The sequence below is a fragment of the Sylvia atricapilla genome, chromosome 4 (genome assembly GCF_009819655.1).
Source record: "Sylvia atricapilla isolate bSylAtr1 chromosome 4, bSylAtr1.pri, whole genome shotgun sequence".
NCBI lineage: Eukaryota > Metazoa > Chordata > Aves > Passeriformes > Sylviidae > Sylvia > Sylvia atricapilla.
The window spans coordinates 41,936,903-41,956,615 of record NC_089143.1 but is presented as its reverse complement, the minus strand read 5'-3'; the positions used below and the strand labels follow the sequence as shown (position 1 = coordinate 41,956,615).

The window sequence follows — 19,713 nt, the reverse complement described above, 5'->3', positions numbered from 1 at the left end:
AGTCCTGCCCCGGTTCGGGGCGGGGCGCGCTCACCCGCGGCCGGGCGCGCAGGCGCGGCGGGGCCGGGGCCGGCGGGGCGTGCGCGGGGCGGTCGCGGGAAGCGGAGGGTGCCCGGGGCCCGCTGCGATGCTGCTCTACCGCTGCCCGTCCGCCGGCCGAGGTAAGGCGCCGGGGCCGGCTGGAGTGCCTTGCCCGCCGCCCGACCAGGACTGGGCTGGGCCGGGCCGGGCTGAGGGGGCCGCTCGGCGGGGCGGGTGGGGCCGGCGGCTGGCGTGGTGCCGAGGCGAGCAAAGGTCGCGGCTGGGTCGCGCCGGTGTCCGGGCGGACGCGGGGCCGGAGCGGGGCCGGCGGGCCGGGAGCCCGTGACTCCCCCTGCCCGGGGCCCCTGTGCGCCCTGAGGCGGGAGGACAGCGCCGTGCGGGAGCGCTGCCCGCGCCCCGGCTCCGTGGTGTTGACCTGGGTTATTCACCTGCGGCGGGGTGAATGGGCGAGAGTTCTTGAGCGACACTAGGTGTCACCTGCTTTAAAGGCTGAAATAAAGCAGTGGAACGAGTGCCCTTACTTGGGAAATAGTTAAGGAGACAGCATCCGGACAGCTGTTACTAAAGAGCTGCTGCAGAGTTTCTCCTTGGAGATTGCCTGGTTCTTGCAGGCGTTTCCCATCGCTCCCAAAAGCGTCTCGCTGGGGCAGACTGTGCTCTCGCTGGGGGAGACTCTGCCCGTCCAGCGTTTGCACCCACCTCGGTTATTATCAGATGTGTTCGGAGCAGAGTTTCACTTCTTTTGCATATGTGTAAAATAACTGATTTATTTTTGGTATGTTGTTTGATTCATAATACCATCCATTGTGGTCAAATTAAAAAAAAAAAAATCCTGAAAGTTAAGCTAAAGTTTCATAATACATATGTATAAATGTAATTGTTATCAACCTTATAGAGTACTTGTTCTCAGGTCCTGCCTGGTTGCAGGTAAAGGATAACTAAGAATAGTGAGGTGATATGATAATAGCTTTTACGTTATGTTGGTTGGATACAGAATTCATGTTAAGGAACCAACATGGATAATAGTTGCTACCTGGTGTATAGAGACCTCTGCCCTAACTTCACCAGGCAGGGTTATGACAGGATGTTTGTCCTGGCCTTGCCAGTTGCCATTCTCAACTAAACATTTCAGTCAAAGCACGCTGGTGACTTTACTTACGTAGATTTGTGGAAATACTCCGCTTTAAATATGGAATCATTCTTCATCCCTGAATATAGAGAATACTTTAAGGAAGGAATAGTATTAGTCAAGGCACATTAGTTCACAGACTTTTTAATTATAATTAGTTTTCATACTAACGATACTAGGTTTTTTAATACAAATCACACACATTTATTATTTTTTTCTAAAAGAGGAAAATTATGATATGTAATAGGTCTCTGAAAAGAGTCCTGGTTTGATAATTTGCAACTTTATTTTTCGTCCATTTGCTTTCACAGAAATTCTAATTTGTTCTCACAACAATTACTGTATCTGCAGCAAAGGTAAAGGTTACCTGTATCTACTATTCCTAGATTTGGCTAAGCACACTTGAGTTCAAGTCTGTGCTTTTACTGTAGACCATGGCATGTACTTTAGATGAACTGTCTTATATTAGTAGCCCAAGGTGTGTGTCTCAACTTGTGTTGAGATTTCAGAGCTAAACTTGCATGTCCTGTTTCCACCGTTGTTAGGTCACTTTTAATGCAGTCCAAGATAAACTTTTTGAAGTTCAAAATTAAATTAGAACTTAAAACGTGTTTCACTCGTCTGTACTCAAGTTATCCTATGTCAGCTGTGCATGGCTGGCCTGTGTACTGAGTAAAGAATGCAAAAGGGGAAGCTTCTTTTTTAGCTTCTTTTTTTTCCTGATTAAAAAATTACACAGTATACTCTTAACTTGAAAATTTAAAAATCCATATTTATTGTTCCTCATCTTCATATCACCTGGTAACCCTTGAGGGGCAAGCTGTCATACTTGTTGTGCTACTTGCATCTCTGAAATTTTGAAAAATTTGGAAAACTCCTGATTTGACCAAGTTGTTTCTGATTTTTGCAGCACGTCAGTGCTTTCATGCTCTAAAGTTGATCAAGAAGGATTGCCTTCAATCACTGCGTGTGTCACGATGTGCCTCTACTGCCTCTGTGCCTCGCATAACTACACATTACACCATTCATCCTCGGGACAAAGACAAACGATGGGAAGGTAAAAACATTGCATTCTTTAACAGCTATGCTTTAGTATTATAATTATTATTATTATTATTATTATTGTTGTTGTTGTCATTGCTGAGTTTTAAAGACACTAGAATGTGTTGCTGTTTTTTCTCTTTGTGGAAATTCTCTACACTTAAACACAGTACTAATATTTCAAATTAAAGTTTTGCTTGCTATCTCTCAATGAGTGTCTTTAGTGCTATAAACTAGTATCAGAAGAAACTTTATGCTTATTTTTGTAAAGAAAATATACATGGATCTTTTGGTTTAGTGATTATCACAACAAAATTTAGTTCTGCTCAATATGTATCCGCTTGGTTTTTTCAGTTCTTCTTAACATGAAGGTTTAGGTTTAGTGAGAGAGAGGTTGGAAGAAATTGGAGACTGGCTTATATTATTATCGTTTTATTTCTATTGAAGGGGTAAACATGGAAAGATTTGCAGAGGAAGCTGATGTTGTCATTGTTGGAGCAGGCCCTGCAGGCCTTTCTGCAGCCATTCGACTCAAGCAGTTGGCTGCTGAGCACAACAAAGAAGTGCGTGTTTGCCTGGTGGAAAAGGCCTCTCAGATTGGTGCACATACGTTGTCTGGTGCTTGTCTGGAGCCAAGGTCCTTAGAAGAACTCTTTCCAGACTGGAAAGAGCGAGGGGTATGTATGAGCATGTAAACACCAAAGTTCATTATTAGATTGTAATGAACTTCATATATGACTCATTCTGGTATGTGTTAGTACCTGCTACCATTAGTAATTAGTACCATTTTAAAATACACTGATTGAACAAAACAAAAATGGGTTTTCTATTTAAATCTTTTTAGTTTGTTTCCTGTAGTTGAACAATGCTAAGTTTTCTGTCTATGCAGATATGCTGTTGCCTTTGCTCTTTCCTGTAGTAGCCCTACTGCATATACACAATATGTCTGGTGCAGCCTGGGGTGCCCTGCACTTACTTTTGCACTTTGTGCAAGATCCAGCTCCTGTGTACAAGCAGGAAGGTGTTTGGTCCTTACCAATGACACACTTGCTGGATCTGGACAGTAGCTCTTTGTGGAGATGGCACACTGACTTCTGTGCAGACACTGTGGTGCAGCAAAGGCCTAAGATGATTTTAGGAGGGAGGTCCCAGAACAGCTATCTGACTTGCAGCCAGCTGCCCACTATCACCTGAGGGCTGCAAGAAGTCAGCTGTCAACTCTTTGGTTTGCCTTATGGTGATAAATCTGCAGGTTGAGCTGCATTCTTTAAAAAGGTCTAGAATATTGATATAGTACAAGCCTCTGTACAATAGATGTTATTTGCAAAGCCAATTTTTTTTAACCTCAGTAGTTGTGTTGATTCTTGCCTGATGACTGCCTCATAAAGTACTTTATCTTCTCTCTTGTGATACCTTCCTATAGAAGTGCTATACTAAACCTGTACTCGACTGCCAGTTTGATTGTTTGATTTTGTTGTTTCTGTTGGATTGGCTAAGAAAACATAACTCTCTACTTCTTCTATTGTATTTTTGTAGGCTCCACTTCATACGCCTGTAACTGAAGACAAGTTTGGAATTTTAACAGAGACATCTAGAATTCCAGTGCCAATTCTTCCAGGTAAAGTTTTGTGAGGGAGAAGAGAGTCAGCTTCCTCTGTGTCTTTTTGAACTTCTCCATGAATCAAAAGAAATTTGATTGAGTGTAGCAGCGAATGTCTGTAGAATATAACAGGTTTCAGAGATACACTCTGAGTAGGTGATGGCTCTGATAATACATGAAATTACCTTGAAGATCATAGCTGTAGATGTAACATCTGCTCTATATAGCTTTGGTTATTTTGCTTAGTGTCTGATGTTTGATATGTGTGTGTGTCTTTTTTTGCCTAGGACTTCCGATGGTTAACCATGGAAATTACATAGTACGTCTGGGCCACCTTGTGAGTTGGCTAGGTGAACAAGCAGAAGCTTTGGGTGTTGAGATATATCCAGGCTATGCAGCAGCCGAGGTACTGATGACATCAGTGTGTGTTTGTGAAAAGTGGCTTTGGAACCCCCTTCAGTGTAGTCATGAGCATTTGTACATGTGCAACATTCCTTTTAACTGATACATATTGTGAAAACTGTGTTTCTCTGTGTAAATTCCCTGGCTCAGATCCAGCAAAGTGCAAGTGGATCAAACAGTATGTGAATAAATACATAATCTTCATGTTTGACCATTAAAGTCATAGTGCTTAGAAGTTTTGCTTTAGAACTTGTAGTGAATACATTCAAAGTACAGTTTCTTTACAATGTTGTTTGTTTGTTTAAATATTTCCAAAGGTACTTTTTCATGAAGATGGTAGCGTGAAAGGGATAGCAACTAATGATGTAGGCATTCAGAAGGATGGAGCACCTAAAGTAAGTACCTATCTTTCCCATAACTAGAGGTCTGATTGTGGAACCTGTGATACATCTGCTTTTACTGCCATCAGTAGTCTTGCTGCAGCATAAGAAACGTTGAAAAATTCAGTCCCTGTCCTCCCTCTCTATTTAATTAGATTGATGACCTGTGAAACTTCTGGTCTCAGAACATTGTAAAATTCTTCTGAGATTAGTAGAAAAAAACTTCTCAGAAAAGTTGTCTTGAAGGAGATTATCTAAGGGTGTTTTGGCATATGTGAAATCTGGAAAGAACTGTAGGAGCTCCTGGCAAAAAGGTCCAAAGGTGAAGTAGAAAGCTTTAGTCCATCTGGTAAGTAGCAAACATGTAGGAGAGTGTGATTCTGGCAGGTTTGGTTTTCTTGATATTTACAGCTGCAGTTGCACTTGCTGAGAGTCTGTCTACCTTGTTGGGACAAGGTACACACTGAGTATTTATACCTTCATCCTGGTTGGTCATGTTTCTCCATCCAGAAGTGTGTGTTTATGAAAAGGGGCTTTGGAACCTCCTTCCCCTGCCCTAAGTGTCAGACTTGGATTTTCTGGTTTTTTTGTGGAATCCAGAACCTACCCTAAGTGTGCTGTTTCCCTGTATGATATGTTGGGACAATGTGGCACCTCAGAGTTACTTGGAACAACTTTCCCACACAATTACTTGACTACATAAATTAGGAGTAAAAGTTTTTTCTTAGCATTTACTTTCTTTTTTTATAAAGTTTCGTTCTAGCTTCCTAGAGTTTCAAAGAGGTATTTACTTTCACATAGAAGTGTGGGCTATTTCTCCCCCCTTAAGGCAGGGAGTGAGAAGAAAACACTCTTTCTTGTTTTGAGAGAATACAGCCAGTGGAGGAGTAATGCATTTTTCCAGTGTAATATTGTGTATCTCCTGTAGGGGACAGACATGCTCTCCTTTTCCAATGCATGCTTTGTCCTGAAGGTGGCACAAGTAATGTGTGCAGCTTCTGCTGTAATGAAGCCTCATTGGGAGTTTGAGTTTGTTTTAAGATGGGAAAGAACAATTTTAGGTGTATTTCTTAACATCCTCAAAATACAGATTCATTTTTTCATTTTTTGTTCTGGGAGAATGTGTCTCAACTTATTTAATGACATAATGAGTATGCCTCTACTGCAGGTTTTTTTTATTGCACTATCACTCAATTCAAGTATTTTAGTTGTCAGTTAGGTCACCTGGTATTACCTCCAGTTCATAAAGGCTCAGGTAAATAGATGTAGTTTGTATAACCTACAAGGTAGGAATATCTTCAGTGTGTTTATACAGAGCCTAATCAAACAGACTGTGGTTAATGAAAAGATTTTCATTTGCAGTCAGCACCAACCAAATAAAAATTGCAGAGGTAAAAATACATTGTAGGAAGTTGCATGTTGATTCTTGTGTAGATATTGGAGAAGGTTGTTAACTATGAAGTACAACTCTGTCATATTACTGAAATGTTTCAAATGAATGAATTTCTAATATTTAAAATGTGGAGTTGTAGTTAATTTGTTTTATATAAAGCTACTTCAAAGTGGACACTATATATTCAGTAGGTAACTCTTGTTTAGTATTTTGTAAAATTCATTCATATTCCCATTGCTAATCAGGAATTCGGAGAGTACAAAAGATTTCACAAAATCCTGTGACTCCTGTTTAAATGTAATTCTCAACTAGAGGGAACATTTTCATATGTAACCTACAAGCAGATTGCACCTGAGAGACAATTCAAAACCAAAGCAGTAATCTTCTTTTGAACCGATGCTGGCTTACTTGAGATGGTTTAACTGGGTAATGCTGGAGAGCTTAATCCAAAACTGTTTTCCTTGTCTTTTTCAACATGAAACTTTCTGACTGAAATCAAGCTTTTTTGTTATAAAATTTTTAAACATAATCTATATTCTTGCCCAGTGTGCTCACAAGTGCAGGTGATGTACTCATACAGCACTATGCCAATTCCCCTTACCTAGTTCTCAATCTCATTGTTGGAATTTTTAATGAGAATTTTTATAGTTATTTTTTATTTAGTTTAATGTTATTGTATGTTTTAACATGCCAGATCGGAGTAATGGCATTATTCTGGAATAGTGGATCCTTTTGGGAGCAGGGGTGATTCACGTTGTTCAGATACGGTAGTTCTGCCTAGTCTGTCTTGTGTGTTGGGGCACACACACAATGTTTATTGTAATGTGACTTCATGAGGAAAAGTTAAAGTGTGAGTTACAGGTAAGGATTCTTTGTCTGTCAGAGTTCCTTTGCACCTTGTGAATGAGCAGATTTGATACAAATATCCTCTGATCTGGAAAGAGTCTCTTTTTCAGTGACCAGTGGGGCTGTGGGGCTGCTTCACTGGAATCTCCTTCCAAGGCTTGTCAGGGGTGTGTCATGGTTAGGTGGGAAAGACAACTGAACTGCAACTATAATTTTCAATGGTGTGTAGGTTCTGAGCTGTGTTACTAAGTAGTGAAAAATCACTTTATTACTCTCCATTTTTTTGCTGTGAGTTTGGTATGGCACAGACCTAACTACTGATGAAATGCTGTACTTTTGCAGGCTACCTTTGAAAGAGGCTTGGAACTCCATGCTAAAGTCACAGTCTTTGCTGAAGGTTGTCATGGACATCTAGCAAAACAGCTGTACAAAAAATACAATCTAAGGGAGAATTGTCAACCCCAGAGCTATGGCATTGGATTGAAAGAGGTATCACTTGCATAATTTTAACAATTAAAGGAAATACCATAAGACTCTTAGATTCTATTTGCTTTCTAACTAATTTGTGTAAGACATAATAATTAAAGAATTTGAGTTACGCTTTCAGACTTCAGAATCTTTGCTGTTCTGAAGCTGATCAGAGCAGATGCTCCCTGAATGTCATGACTGTTCGGCTGCTGCATCTCTTGTTGCAGCATCTGTTATAACTAGAGGTACCTGTGAATCTGCTCTGTTAACATTTTCAAATCATGGTTGTTTGTGAAATCTGTTTTCTATACTTGTACTAAATGAGAGAGAGATTTGCGCTGCCTTATTTGCGGAGGGGATTAGTACATGAGGAAGGAAGGAAATACTTTATATAGGCTTTCTGTATGTTAGTGAAAGAGAGAGAGGAGAGCTGCCTCAGATAATGAGCCATGGTCTCTGAACCACCTTTTGGATGAGCCTTTCTTTAAAAAAGCCCCTCCCTTAATTGAGCATATAAAATTTGGATAGGAATGAGGTTTCCTTTCTAAAATATTCCGTATTAAGGAAATATCACTCATGAAAAAGAGCTGTATTATTTTAGAATATGTTTAGAATTTTGACCATAACATTCTTTATAACTTTAGTATGTGCTTTCAGCTACAAAATATTTGTTAAAGTATTAGTTTACACTTCTCCAGTGAATAACCACTCTGTAAATATGACATAATCTTAGTTACAGTGTCTAATACTGAAATTGTCATTAAAGAAGGGTTTTCCTGTAGAGTTCCCTTGCTTCCAGATGAGGCTGTCTGCTTTAGCAAATGGTGCAGTCCAGTAAGAGTGAATCTGAAGTAGATGGTGCTGATGAGCTGATACCTGTACTATACAAGCCTCAGGTTTATTTTTACTTTGGACTAGCTGTCCCGTGATCTAGTCCCATGGACTGAGTGCCCTCTCATGACTGGAATGCTTTAGATGAACTTTTAGGACCTGTCCTTTAGTTTCACATTGAAGGAATCCAGTTTGTGCCTTCCATGGCTGCTGTGTGATGTGAGTCAAAGCACATTAGGTGAGAGGAATGAGAAGTCCCACTCAAAAACTTTTATATAAACTGGAACATTACTGTAGATGTGCCCTCCATGCTTGAGCTGATCTTATGGTGCTCAGTTGCCCTCCTGTCATTAGACTGTGCCTGGCATATACCTCCATGGTGCAAAGATGTTTTGTGAAATGAGCAGAAAACAGACTCACTCCTGAAAACATGAAAATGCTTCTCTGAGTTCACCATGGGTCACTGGAGCACTGGAAACATCTGGGAGACAGCAGGGACAGGACAATTTGTTTGACAAAAAATATTAAGTCAACTCAAGCATATTGCTTTGTCCTGACCTTGAAAAACCCACAAGATAATTCATAGAATCGTGTGAAAAAAATAATACTTTCAAATTAAAAATTCAACGTAAGTGTTGCATTCTGTGGCAGAAATATCTGTCAAAGTCACTAATATTAGGAGTCTTGTAGTTGAATGAAAATATTTGGTATAGTATCGGAGTCTCCGTCACATTTTCTGATACACAACATTTAAAGAAAGAGACATTGGGGAAATCTTAATTGGTAATCCAAAAAACTATACTGAACAGTTGGAATTTTGCTGTAGGAATTTTTGTATGGCTAAATTAAGTTTCTCCTATATGTAATTGTGTGTTTGTCTTATAATATATTATTGAAAGGCCATTACTTTGCAATCTGAAGTAATTTTTTGTTCATCTTCATTTCAGTTATGGACTATTGATGAAAAGAAATGGAAGCCAGGAAGAGTGGAACATACTGTAGGCTGGCCTTTAGACAGACATACATATGGAGGATCCTTTCTTTATCACTTAAATGAGCGTGAGCCTTTAGTTGCTCTTGGATTTGTGGTAAGTGAAATTAGTTTTTCATTTTTGCTTGTTGCTTGATCTTCATCTTATGCAGTTTCTTTTCTCTGTTTTAATAAAAAAATGTAAACACAAGAATAGGAACAAACCAAATTTAGTCTTTTCTCAGTCTTAAGTGTGCTTATACCCATATAAAGGAAGGCTAATTTGTCATATTAATCTGTCTTTTATCCATTGTCTTTTATTGAGGCCAACTAGAAAACTTACGAATAATTTCTTTGCAAACCAAGCAAATTTTGGTAATGGCAAAACCAAATGACTAATCAAAACTGTGCTCAAAAAATTCTTGTAAGTTAGGAAATCTAAATCACATGCTCTTTGTACAGTTCCATTTCCTAATTCATGTGTCAGCCTTGTGTGTAACTCCACTTTTCGAGAGAAGCGTATAAAGTGGAAGCAGTGTAGTGCTGCAAGCAATATCCCTTTAATTTCTGAGCTCTTCGCTTTGTTTTTGATATTCTCCACCCCTCTTGGCATTGCCCTCTTTAGCAGCTGCTCTTCTGAATTGGGCAGGCAGCTTCTTCCTGCTTATTGCCGCTTTATCAGAAGCAGTGAGATCACTAGAGATAGTCTGGTGTCATTCTGGCAGCCAGGTGATGCCAGGAGCAAGGATTGGAAATATTCTCTATCACCTACAGTTCAAAATGAAAAATTCACTATTTACCCTGTGCACGTGCTTCAAAGCAGATGTTGTGAGAGGCAAGCATACAAATTGGATTTTGAGCAGCATGGGACTGAGCTGACACTTCTGCCTCCTATATTTCAGAAGATTTGAGAGTGTATGGAAAAACTCTGGTTTTGTCTAACTGTTTTGTAAGAAGCCTTGAAAAAACTTGTTAGCTTTCTCAGACACACATTCTTGTCCTGTACAGATTTGCAATATTGGAATTAATAAGTACATACAGTAGATATTCAAATTCTGTTTGATTCTAGAAGGGCTGAGAGCTCTGATCCTCACAGAGAATGATAGGTAGTCAATAATGTTCATGTTTTCTCCAGAGAGGAAACATCCGCTTCTGTGTGAACAATCACTTTTTTGTCTTTGAACTTTATACCTATTTCAGTCAGAGATGATTCTTATGGTAGTGTTATTTCACTTTTATTTTGAAACTTGTTCATTAATTTTGTCTTGTCAGCAATGCAGATGCAAGCACTGCTCTAAAAGCAGTGAGCTGCCACAGATACCAAAGTCTTGATTGCTGCTGACTCATGATGTATTTTGTTACTTATCTCCAGTAAAGCTCACAGGAACCAGAAATAATCCCTTTCTCAAAAGAGAAAAATTCGGCAAGGGAATTATTTTTAAGAGTATCTTACAGATGGGAAACGCAGAGGATATATTTGGGCAAATTCTCAAATGTGTAACAATCCTGGGCATCCAGCCCACTAGCAATCTTTTTTACCCCATTTTCTGCTTTCATCATTGCTCCCCTGTGCTTTATTACAATGGCTCACCTAACTGGAAATTATAATCGACTACTAAATAATTTGAAGAACTGTTTAAAGTATGAGAGTGCAAGGACGTAACAATTAAAAAATAATTGTTTGCCTCTTTTTACAGCTTTTTTAGGGCAGAGGTATGAAATACAAATTTAAAACAAGTTTTGCTGCTTATCCCACCCATTAATTCGTGTGTAATTTAATCCTTTTTATACCAAAGACAGCTGAAAGGAGGTTACAGTGCAATTAAATATTTTCCTATTTCAGGTGGGGACAAGAGCAGACTTGTAACAGCAAATTTTCAGATTTGCCTCTGCTGTACCATTAATAGAATATATTTTTGCCAATAGTTTAAGTAGAAAGATCCCAAGGTTGCTTTAGTACAAAATAGATTTAAAGATTTGATGTGATAATCTGCAATTGTTTTAATTTCAAATTTTTGTTGAAGTTTCATAGCTTACTTTTATTAATGTGCATTTTTTCCTTTTTTCAGGTTGGTTTAGATTATCAAAATCCCTACTTGAATCCATTTAGGGAATTTCAGAGGTGGAAGCACCATCCCAGTGTACAGCCTACTTTGGAGGGTGGAACAAGGATTGCCTATGGTGCCAGAGCGTTAAATGAAGGTGGTATCCAGGTAATTTTTTTCATGAAGGTTTTATCTTGGAGTTTTCTCTAGCCATGTGTTTAGTGCTGTAGATTTGGGCTGCATGCTGTACCAAATGTTTTGCTGGACAGAAAAACCTTCTTGTTTTGCTGGGTACTGGCTGCTGAGATTTGCTAGACTTAGGCTCAGTCATACTGAAAATCTTCTGACCTATTCACTTTGAATAGGTCAGAAGAAATGAAATACAGACATGAAATACAGACTCACAGAAGTATTTAGATTAGAAAAGACCATTTACATCATTGAATTCAATAGCTAGGCCACCACTGCCAGATCCACCACTAAACCATGTCCCTAAGTGCCACATTTCTATGTCTTATCCAGGGGTGGCAGCTCAACCACTTCCCTAGGCAGCTTGTGCAACTTCTTGACAACCCTTCCTGTGAAGATACTTTTCCTGATACCCAATCTAAACCTCCTCTGGCACAACTTGAGCTACTTTCTTTTCTTCCTATCACTTGTTACTTGGGAGAAGAGACTGACCCTCACCTCAGTGCACCCCCCTTTCATGTGGCTGTACAGAGCAACAAGGTCCCCCCGAAGCTTCCTTTGCTCCACGCTAAACACCCCCAGTTCCCTCAGCTGCTCTTCATAAGACATGAGCTCCATGCCCTTCCTGAACTCTTTTGCCCTTCTCTTCTCCCTTCACTGCAGCACTTCAATGTCTTGTGAGGGGTGGAAAACTGGACTAAGGATTGAAGATAGAGCATGACCAGTGCCTACTCCAGGGGCATAATCACTGCCCTGGTCCTGCTGGCCACAGTATCTGTGATCCAAGCTAGGAGGCCATTGACATTCTTGGCCACCTGGGCACTCACTGGCTCATGTTCAGCTGGCAGGACTCCCCATGTCCTTTCTTCTGGGCAGTTTTCCAGTCACTCTGCCCCAAGCCTAAGGCACTGCATGGGGCTGTTGTAACTCAAGGACAGGACACTGTACTTTGCCTTACTGAATATCAGTATAATTGGCATAGATCCATCCTGTCCAGATCCCTCTGCAGCAGATCAGCATTCCCACCCAGCTTTGTGCTGCCTGCAAACTGAGTGAGGGTGCACTCAATCCCCTTGTCCAGGTCATTGATAAAGATATTAACCAGGTCTGGCCCCAGTACTGAGCCCTGGGGAGCCCCACCAGTGACTGGTTGCCAAGTGGGTGTAAGTTTTCATCAGCATTCTCTGAGCCCAGACATCCAAAGTTTGTTACCCAGCAGAGTGTTTGTCCAAGCCATGAGCAGCCAGTGAAGTGGAAGTTATATTGCAGTCAAGTATGTTCAGCAGCAGAGATGGCACAGACAGTCTTTTGTTTTGCCTGGAATCTTGGGGAAGACAGGGTAGTACCACTGACCTGTTCCTGTGGGTTCTTCCAAATTACTTGTTACCCCAGCAAAAGGAACTCCTTTTCAGTGGTTGAGCCTTAAGTCACTGATGGTGCTGAAATTGTAATGTCGTTTGGCAGGTAGATATTTACCTCTTCAAGTACAAACACCTTGAGTTTCTTTCCTGCACAGCTTTGAATTTCTGCTTTCTTGGGAGGTGGAGTACTTTGTTCATTTTGTTAACTTAAGTAGTGTAAAAGGTAAAATTTTGAATATGTATTCATCAAGACTTAAAGTCAGTTGAAAGGGCTAGAAAAGTTTGCAAAGAAATGGTCTGGAGTTTACATTTAACAGTTTTAGAGTACTTTCAACCTGTTAGCTTCTCATCTTGAAACACAGGGCATGGCAGTATGTTCTGTACTCCCAGATCCATCTTCCAGATGCTCCTTTCAGTTTGGACCTTAAAACTAGCCTGAGTGTTCATGATTTGCAGCCTGTGTGTGGGCCCATGTCACTCAGCCCTCTGACTACTTTGCCTTTCCTTTCTGAACCTCTTCTTAGTATAACTGTGGCTTCACACAGTTTTTACAATACCGGCAGAATTTCATCACAGCGTCACTTCTGTCACAGTCATGTGGAGTTTTACCCCAGTGTGCATTCCTGGCACTGAGTCATGTGGGTTCAGGAAGCAGCTTCTTGATTACACCCATGCTGCACATTTAATCAATCTGAGCATTGATTTTGTCCACTCTGCAGTGGAAATATGGCATATCACACTGTAACACAGCTGTGTTACTGGGTTATTTCAAAAAACACACATAGTCATTGAATTTCTGGCTTTGGTGAAGTAGCCAGATTGTGACTTTAGTTGCACCCTCCCTTTACTCAAAATCTGTAGCTGACAGAACACAGTATTTTTAAAGTCACTTACAGACATTGTGCTAAGTTACACAGTAGAGCTAAAGATCTTGCACGTCTCTGCCTCATCTTTGGACATCTTTGCTGGATTTAAACCAATATGTCCCTTACTTTGCATTGTTCTTAATATAAAAGTATGCTTTGATTTGTTGGTTTTTTGGTGTTTTTTAATTTCCTGTAGATAGATTTGTCTAGGTGATCATGAAGTCACTCTTTTAAAAGACTTTTTTTAATACATGGCTTCAGTAAAAAAAAGCTTTATTGATGATTCACTTAGGAAGAGTTTTAAGATTAGCTCTTCTTTTGCATGTGTTGCTTTGATTAATAACTGTAGCAGTCTGACTCATTTGTATCACTGTAGTCCAGGAATATTTCCTTATGTAAGTCATTCTGTAGCTCTACTTTTTGATTTCGGTAATGGAATTGCATTTGTGTATAGAGTGTATAGAGTTACCATCAACCTCAGCTTTTTTGTTATAGATAACCTTAGGACCATGATCTTCAGTCTTTAGCATAGAGTGAAGGGGGAGAGAGTGCATGTGTTTTTTAATGTATGTGGAAGGATCAGAGTTTAGTAATTTAATCTCTATAGCTACTATTTTTATGTTTATTAAAATTGCAAAACAAAGCATTTAAATTCCCATTTACCCTCTGTTTCTTTTCTATTTTATCAAAAACTCTTGAAAGGTTAAAGAATTTTGTGGGGGGGAAAAAAGGTGTTGCAGCTGTTGTATGCTATGAATATCAGGGAAAAAACCTTTATACTGACAACCCATTTAAGTGTCAAATATTAGGCTCACTTAACAGATTTTAAGCCTTGATCTGAGCTAAGGGGAGGAAGAACATGAGGTTTCTTGTCTGCCAGCAGGAAAGACTGCAGTGAGCAGGTGTCTCCTCCTCTAAAGCAGCCTTGTTTTGTGTCTGTATCTCAGGGGCATGATACGTTTCTTCCACTAACTGTGAAAGCAGGCACCAAGTGCCATAGTACTAATAATGAGAATTACTACCAAAGTTACAATGTGTACTACCTTTTGTGTTACATGACTCATCTTTAATCTCATTTATTCTTTAGCAGTAGTTGGGTCACCGTGTGCATATTACATGAAACAGCGGTTGCAGAAGAAAGATCACCATCTTTCTATGCAATTCAGAGAGTCAGTCAGGAAGTCTTTCTATGCTTATGTCAGTGCTATACCATTGAATCCTAACAGATAACACAGAATGGCTGTTTTGTCTGAAAAGAGAGAACATCCTACATGCTTAATTCCTTTGAAATAGTGCTATGTAACTGAACTTAAAACTTCTCCCAGAAAAGTAAGTTGTAGTTGTGTTTTCAGTCTGAATCACCTTTCCTATGAGCCAAATCACTAAGTCTCTGATAAAACAAATTGCACAAAACACAGAGGAAATGCTGTGCAATATAACTTTTTTTTAGTGATTGCTATATGACTATACAAAGGTAAGCAGTCCTGGGTGACTAGTAAAGAGGTAACAATTGAACGAGCAGAAGAAACAAAACTTTTTGTTTGGGTTCTCTTAAATTCCAAGGGATCTATTTTTTTGACATTTTTCATGAAATTCTACTACTTGTCTAGTATTTAGGTTACTGCAAAATTAATTCTTTCAGTTTTAATAAAAGCAGGATGCTAGATTAAGATGTGCTGCTCAGTACTAAAGACTTTAGGAGGGAAGGGTATGTTCATGATTTGCCTTCAGCAATTTGTGACTTAGGCTTTGATCAGAGCTTTCTGCTCAAAGTTCTACAGTCAGTCTGCATTTTGAAGCTGTTCCTGGTCTAAAATCTTAATCAGCTTGATAGTTGAGGTATAACTTAGTTAATATAAGTGTATAACACAGTATATTAATACTATTGATCTGATATTTGCAAATTATCTTGGCTGCGTTAGGTTTGTGAGTTGACCATACTCTATGACATTATGTTTACAGATTGGGAGGAAGATGGTGATTTCCCCCAAAATGTATTTGCTGGCTGTGAGAAACTTCTAAAATAAGGAGGAGAGGGACAGGCATGATAACATTGGGCACTTTCACAAAAAAAAGATTAGTGGAAAAAAGCACTGTGAGGTGAGATGAGATGAGTACAACTTACTGTGTTGAAATCAGTGTAACAAATAGGGGTTTGGGTTCTTTATTTTAAAGAATTCACTTGAGGTTGAAGGAGGAAAGTCATATCAGTGGGTGACACTACTGGAGTTCTGCTGCAGATAAGGCAGCTCAAGAGAGGATATAAGGAAAATGTCACTTTCATACTCAGCACATGTACAATGTCTGTTCCTATATGCATACTGTACTCAAATTCCATGAGTAAGTGGAGTAACTGGTGTATGTTTAGAGAGTGCACACACCAAGTCTGAAAATGGAAAGGACACTCAAGCCTTATGTCAGTTTAATTTCCAGAATGTTATTTTCACTTTAACAAACAGGAATAAAACAACCACCTTTCTTTCTGTTTCCTCTTCAGTCAATACCCAAACTTACCTTCCCAGGTGGTTTATTAATTGGTTGCAGTCCTGGACTCCTGAATGTTCCCAAGATCAAAGGAACACATACTGCAATGAAAAGTGGCATGTTGGCTTCAGAAGCCATTTTTAGTCAATTAATCAATGAAAATCTCCAATCAAAGACAATAGGTAAGATCACTGTAATTTGAGTTGTAATTACCTTGTGTTTAATTAGAACCACCACTAAGAAAGAGCAGTAATTAATCTGGCTGAATGAATTAGTTGGAAATGTGAATAAATCGTGAAATGGGTGTGTTTAAAATATATTTTATTATTTACTACTGATAACAGAAAATTATTTATCAAAGAAATTAATATTTGCTCAGTTATTCATAAGTATTGATCCTACTGCTAGAAGCTCTAATGACCATCTGAAAAGCAAGCTTATGCTTCCTGTGTAAGTAAACCAGAAGTTTCATTCCTACAAACACAATGAAAAGTAATGCTTTATGATTCATGTGTTACTGAAAGCCTGCTGAAACAGGAAAAAAAGAGTAGATTAAACGCAAGCAAAACAGCACGAGATTTTTCAAATTTGCTCTTACTGTTGTTAGAATCCTGTTTTCATAGGTCGTTTTTTTTGTCTTTTAATCTTTTAGTCATCTCAGTTTAAGACTGTGGATTTTATTTTAGACATAATACAAGCACACTGTAGTCATCACATGGTCCTGACCACCTTGTAGTGATTTGTTTAAGCCTCAGTTGTCCCCTTAAATCTGTAATAAAGTCTGTAGAGAAAGAGAGTATTAAAACTTCACTGGCTCTGGAGATAAGACACTACAGCCAGGTGCCACATGATGATTCATTTAGAAATCTCCTCTCTGTACTGATGGATTCAGGCCTAATGAGCTCTCATGCAGCTGAAATGCACCATACACAGAAGGTGTGCTGAACAATTAAAACTTCAACTAGACGTGCTAAAATGCTTAGAATCCATCTGAAGCTGTAAACACTATTGGTGTGGGTAGTGTGCCACTCCTGTTTGATTATGGACAGGTTTTATATGCTGTTTTCCAGTCTTGTCAGGACTTGACTTGCTACAACCCACTTTCTTCTCTTTGCAAGGATATTGGACTTTATGGGAAATACAGACTGAAGCATGCTTTTCATATAGACTGGCCTATATAGTAATGGAGAGTGGTGAAGGGAAAGGTCTCAAATTTCATTTGAAGAACCATTATTTTTTAAGATAATTACTTGACTTCAACTGCACTGTGATAGATGTGTCAAGTGTGAAATGTCTAGTATTTGTGAAGAATACAATCAAAGAGTTTAAATTGAAAATTTGCAGTCAAATATATTTCATGAATGTGCTGATTACAAAGGGAGGAATTAGCTAGCCACTGTCATTATCCATTGGGCCTTACCCATAGTTAGTGAAATGGGACTTTGGTTGCAAAACTTTGGAAAAAGCTTTTGAACCTGACATTAGAATTGCAAATCTGGCCTTGGATCACGGGTAGACTGTCCTGGTCAGCACTCAGATTCTATGAGCTGTTTTCCCACAGAGGTGCCAGTGTAGCCACCTGTCTGGTTATTCTTTGCTGAGGTTTGAGGCAATTTAATGCTGCTTTTGGCTCACTTAATAGAGGCTACAAAGGAGCAGTACATATTTGCCAACAAAACAGGTCTCTTGATTGAAGAGGCATGCTGTCTAGTATATTCCTAGCTTACAGTTCTGAAATTCTCATTTTGCACATTTCATTGCTAGCAGTTGCTTTTATTCAGCATTTATTTTTTTATTTCAAGGATAGTCTTGATATACTGTAGGTACCTAACAAGTAATCTACTGCCTTAGGACTTGATGTGCAAGAATATGAAGAGAACCTAAAGAAATCCTGGGTGTGGAAAGAGCTGTATGCAGTGAGAAACATCCGACCATCCTGCCATACCATACTTGGTGTGTATGGAGGAATGATATATACAGGCATATTTTATTGGCTGTTGAGAGGAATGGAACCATGGACATTAAAACATCCAGGTAATTTCATTATTTCCTGAAGAAGATTCTAAATTTCAATGTCAGTCTTTTCTGGTCTTAGTTTCAGCTAGTGCACACATGTCCTGTGGTGATGCCTTAAAGTATACAAAAGAAACGGGAAGTAAAGCACTGAAGCAGACTTTGTTGTATTAGCTACCACACAGTGTAAATTAAGACATTAAAACACTGTTTAGTATAATTTGATTATACTATACAAAATAGTTTTTGTCTTGTGAAAAAGGCTACCTTTTATGAAGTACCTCATTCTGATGACAAGGGAAGTTAAAACAGCTTAGTTAAATTGGTCTTGAATAGTGGCAAATTGCAGTAATTCTATACTGAAATTTATTAAAAATATATTTAGGACCAGATTTTGCTCAGCTCAAGCCAGCCAAAGACTGCACTCCAATTGAATACCCAAAGCCTGATGGAAAAATCAGTTTTGATCTCCTGTCATCTGTGGCTTTAAGTGGCACAAACCATGAACATGACCAGCCTGCTCATTTAACTCTCAAAGATGACAGCGTCCCTGTGAGCAGGAATCTGGCTGTATTCGATGGACCAGAGCAAAGATTTTGTCCAGCAGGTAGGTAACAAAAACGTGTGTGTCAGCTGTTTCTCCGGGATAAAAGACTGAATACTTTAGGAAGGGTCCACCTGGCCTACTGCTTACTTCAAGCATTCTATCCCAATTTTCCTCCAAGAAGGAGGTTCAGTTGCAGGTCTCAAAATATGTTAGCAGTACTTCTGTGATGAAATAACTGTTAACTTGTTTAAAGAGAATTAAATCACATTAGTAATACACTTCCCTCATTACACTTGCTGGTAAGTAGAGTATACAAGCAGGTTCAGCCAAGTGATAGCTCCCTTCTTGTCTTTGCAGGAGTCTATGAGTATGTTCCTCTGGAAACAGGAGAAGGATCAAGGCTGCAGATAAATGCTCAGAACTGTGTCCACTGTAAAACATGTGATATTAAAGACCCAAGTCAGAACATTAACTGGGTAGTACCTGAAGGTGGAGGAGGACCAGCTTATAATGGAATGTAAACTAGCAGGAGATCTATTCAGTGACTTCTGATCGCCAACAAATATGTTGGAGTATTTTATGCTGCAGCGTAATTGATGTACAGCACTGATTTGAATGTTAAAAGAGTTTGAGACTAATGTGCCATTCTGAATTTTACATATGACTGTTGCATTAAATGGAAAGTTGGTGCCTTCTGGTTAAACCCTAGCCTTATTTAAATAGGACTTCTTTACAGGAGCTATATGGCAGGCAAAAGTTCTTATCAGGACTGACAGAGAAGACTTGGATCTTGGATTTACTGCTGAAGTTCAGTGATAACAGGAGCCATATCCAGAACTGTGCGTATGGTGGAATAATTCAGTAATAAACCCACCTTTAAAAAAGTATTTTCTCTCTCTAGATTTACATGTAATCATACCTGGCAGTCAGGGAAATAGATTGGTCTAGAAAATTGTCACTGCTTTAAAGTGTTACCACATTTTGCATCAAATTTACAGTTTTGGCTCTTTTCCTGGTGATGATAATAGAGAATATCTATTATAAAGTGGTTTAAGAAATAATACTTGCATCTTCATTGTGTGTCTACCAGCATTTTTATTTCTTAC

The 19,713-nt window shown here is 39.2% G+C and overlaps 1 protein-coding gene across 1 annotated transcript; it reads left to right on the top strand.

The window, feature by feature from the left end:
* Positions 1-54: 54 nt before the first annotated feature.
* ETFDH (electron transfer flavoprotein dehydrogenase) lies at positions 55-19,494 on the top strand. Its single transcript, XM_066317650.1, has 13 exons — positions 55-161; positions 2,082-2,228; positions 2,660-2,889; positions 3,749-3,830; positions 4,100-4,218; positions 4,532-4,609; positions 7,176-7,322; positions 9,080-9,220; positions 11,172-11,315; positions 16,061-16,229; positions 17,899-18,081; positions 18,446-18,667; positions 18,965-19,494. Exons 1-13 carry the CDS (start codon positions 128-130, stop codon positions 19,126-19,128), a joined length of 1,860 nt encoding a protein of 619 aa, XP_066173747.1. The 5' UTR covers positions 55-127; the 3' UTR covers positions 19,129-19,494.
* Positions 19,495-19,713: the final 219 nt, after the last annotated feature.

What these genes read in the sequence shown, in the direction of transcription:
- ETFDH (XM_066317650.1), top strand. Translation starts at nt 128, where the DNA reads ATGCTGCTCTACCGCTGCCCGTCCGCCGGCCGAG. An exon ending in ATGGCATTGGATTGAAAGAG is followed by an intron (nt 7,323 to 9,079) that starts GTATCACTTGCA and finishes TCTTCATTTCAG; the next exon opens with TTATGGACTATTGATGAAAA. An exon ending in TAGTTGCTCTTGGATTTGTG is followed by an intron (nt 9,221 to 11,171) that starts GTAAGTGAAATT and finishes TCCTTTTTTCAG; the next exon opens with GTTGGTTTAGATTATCAAAA.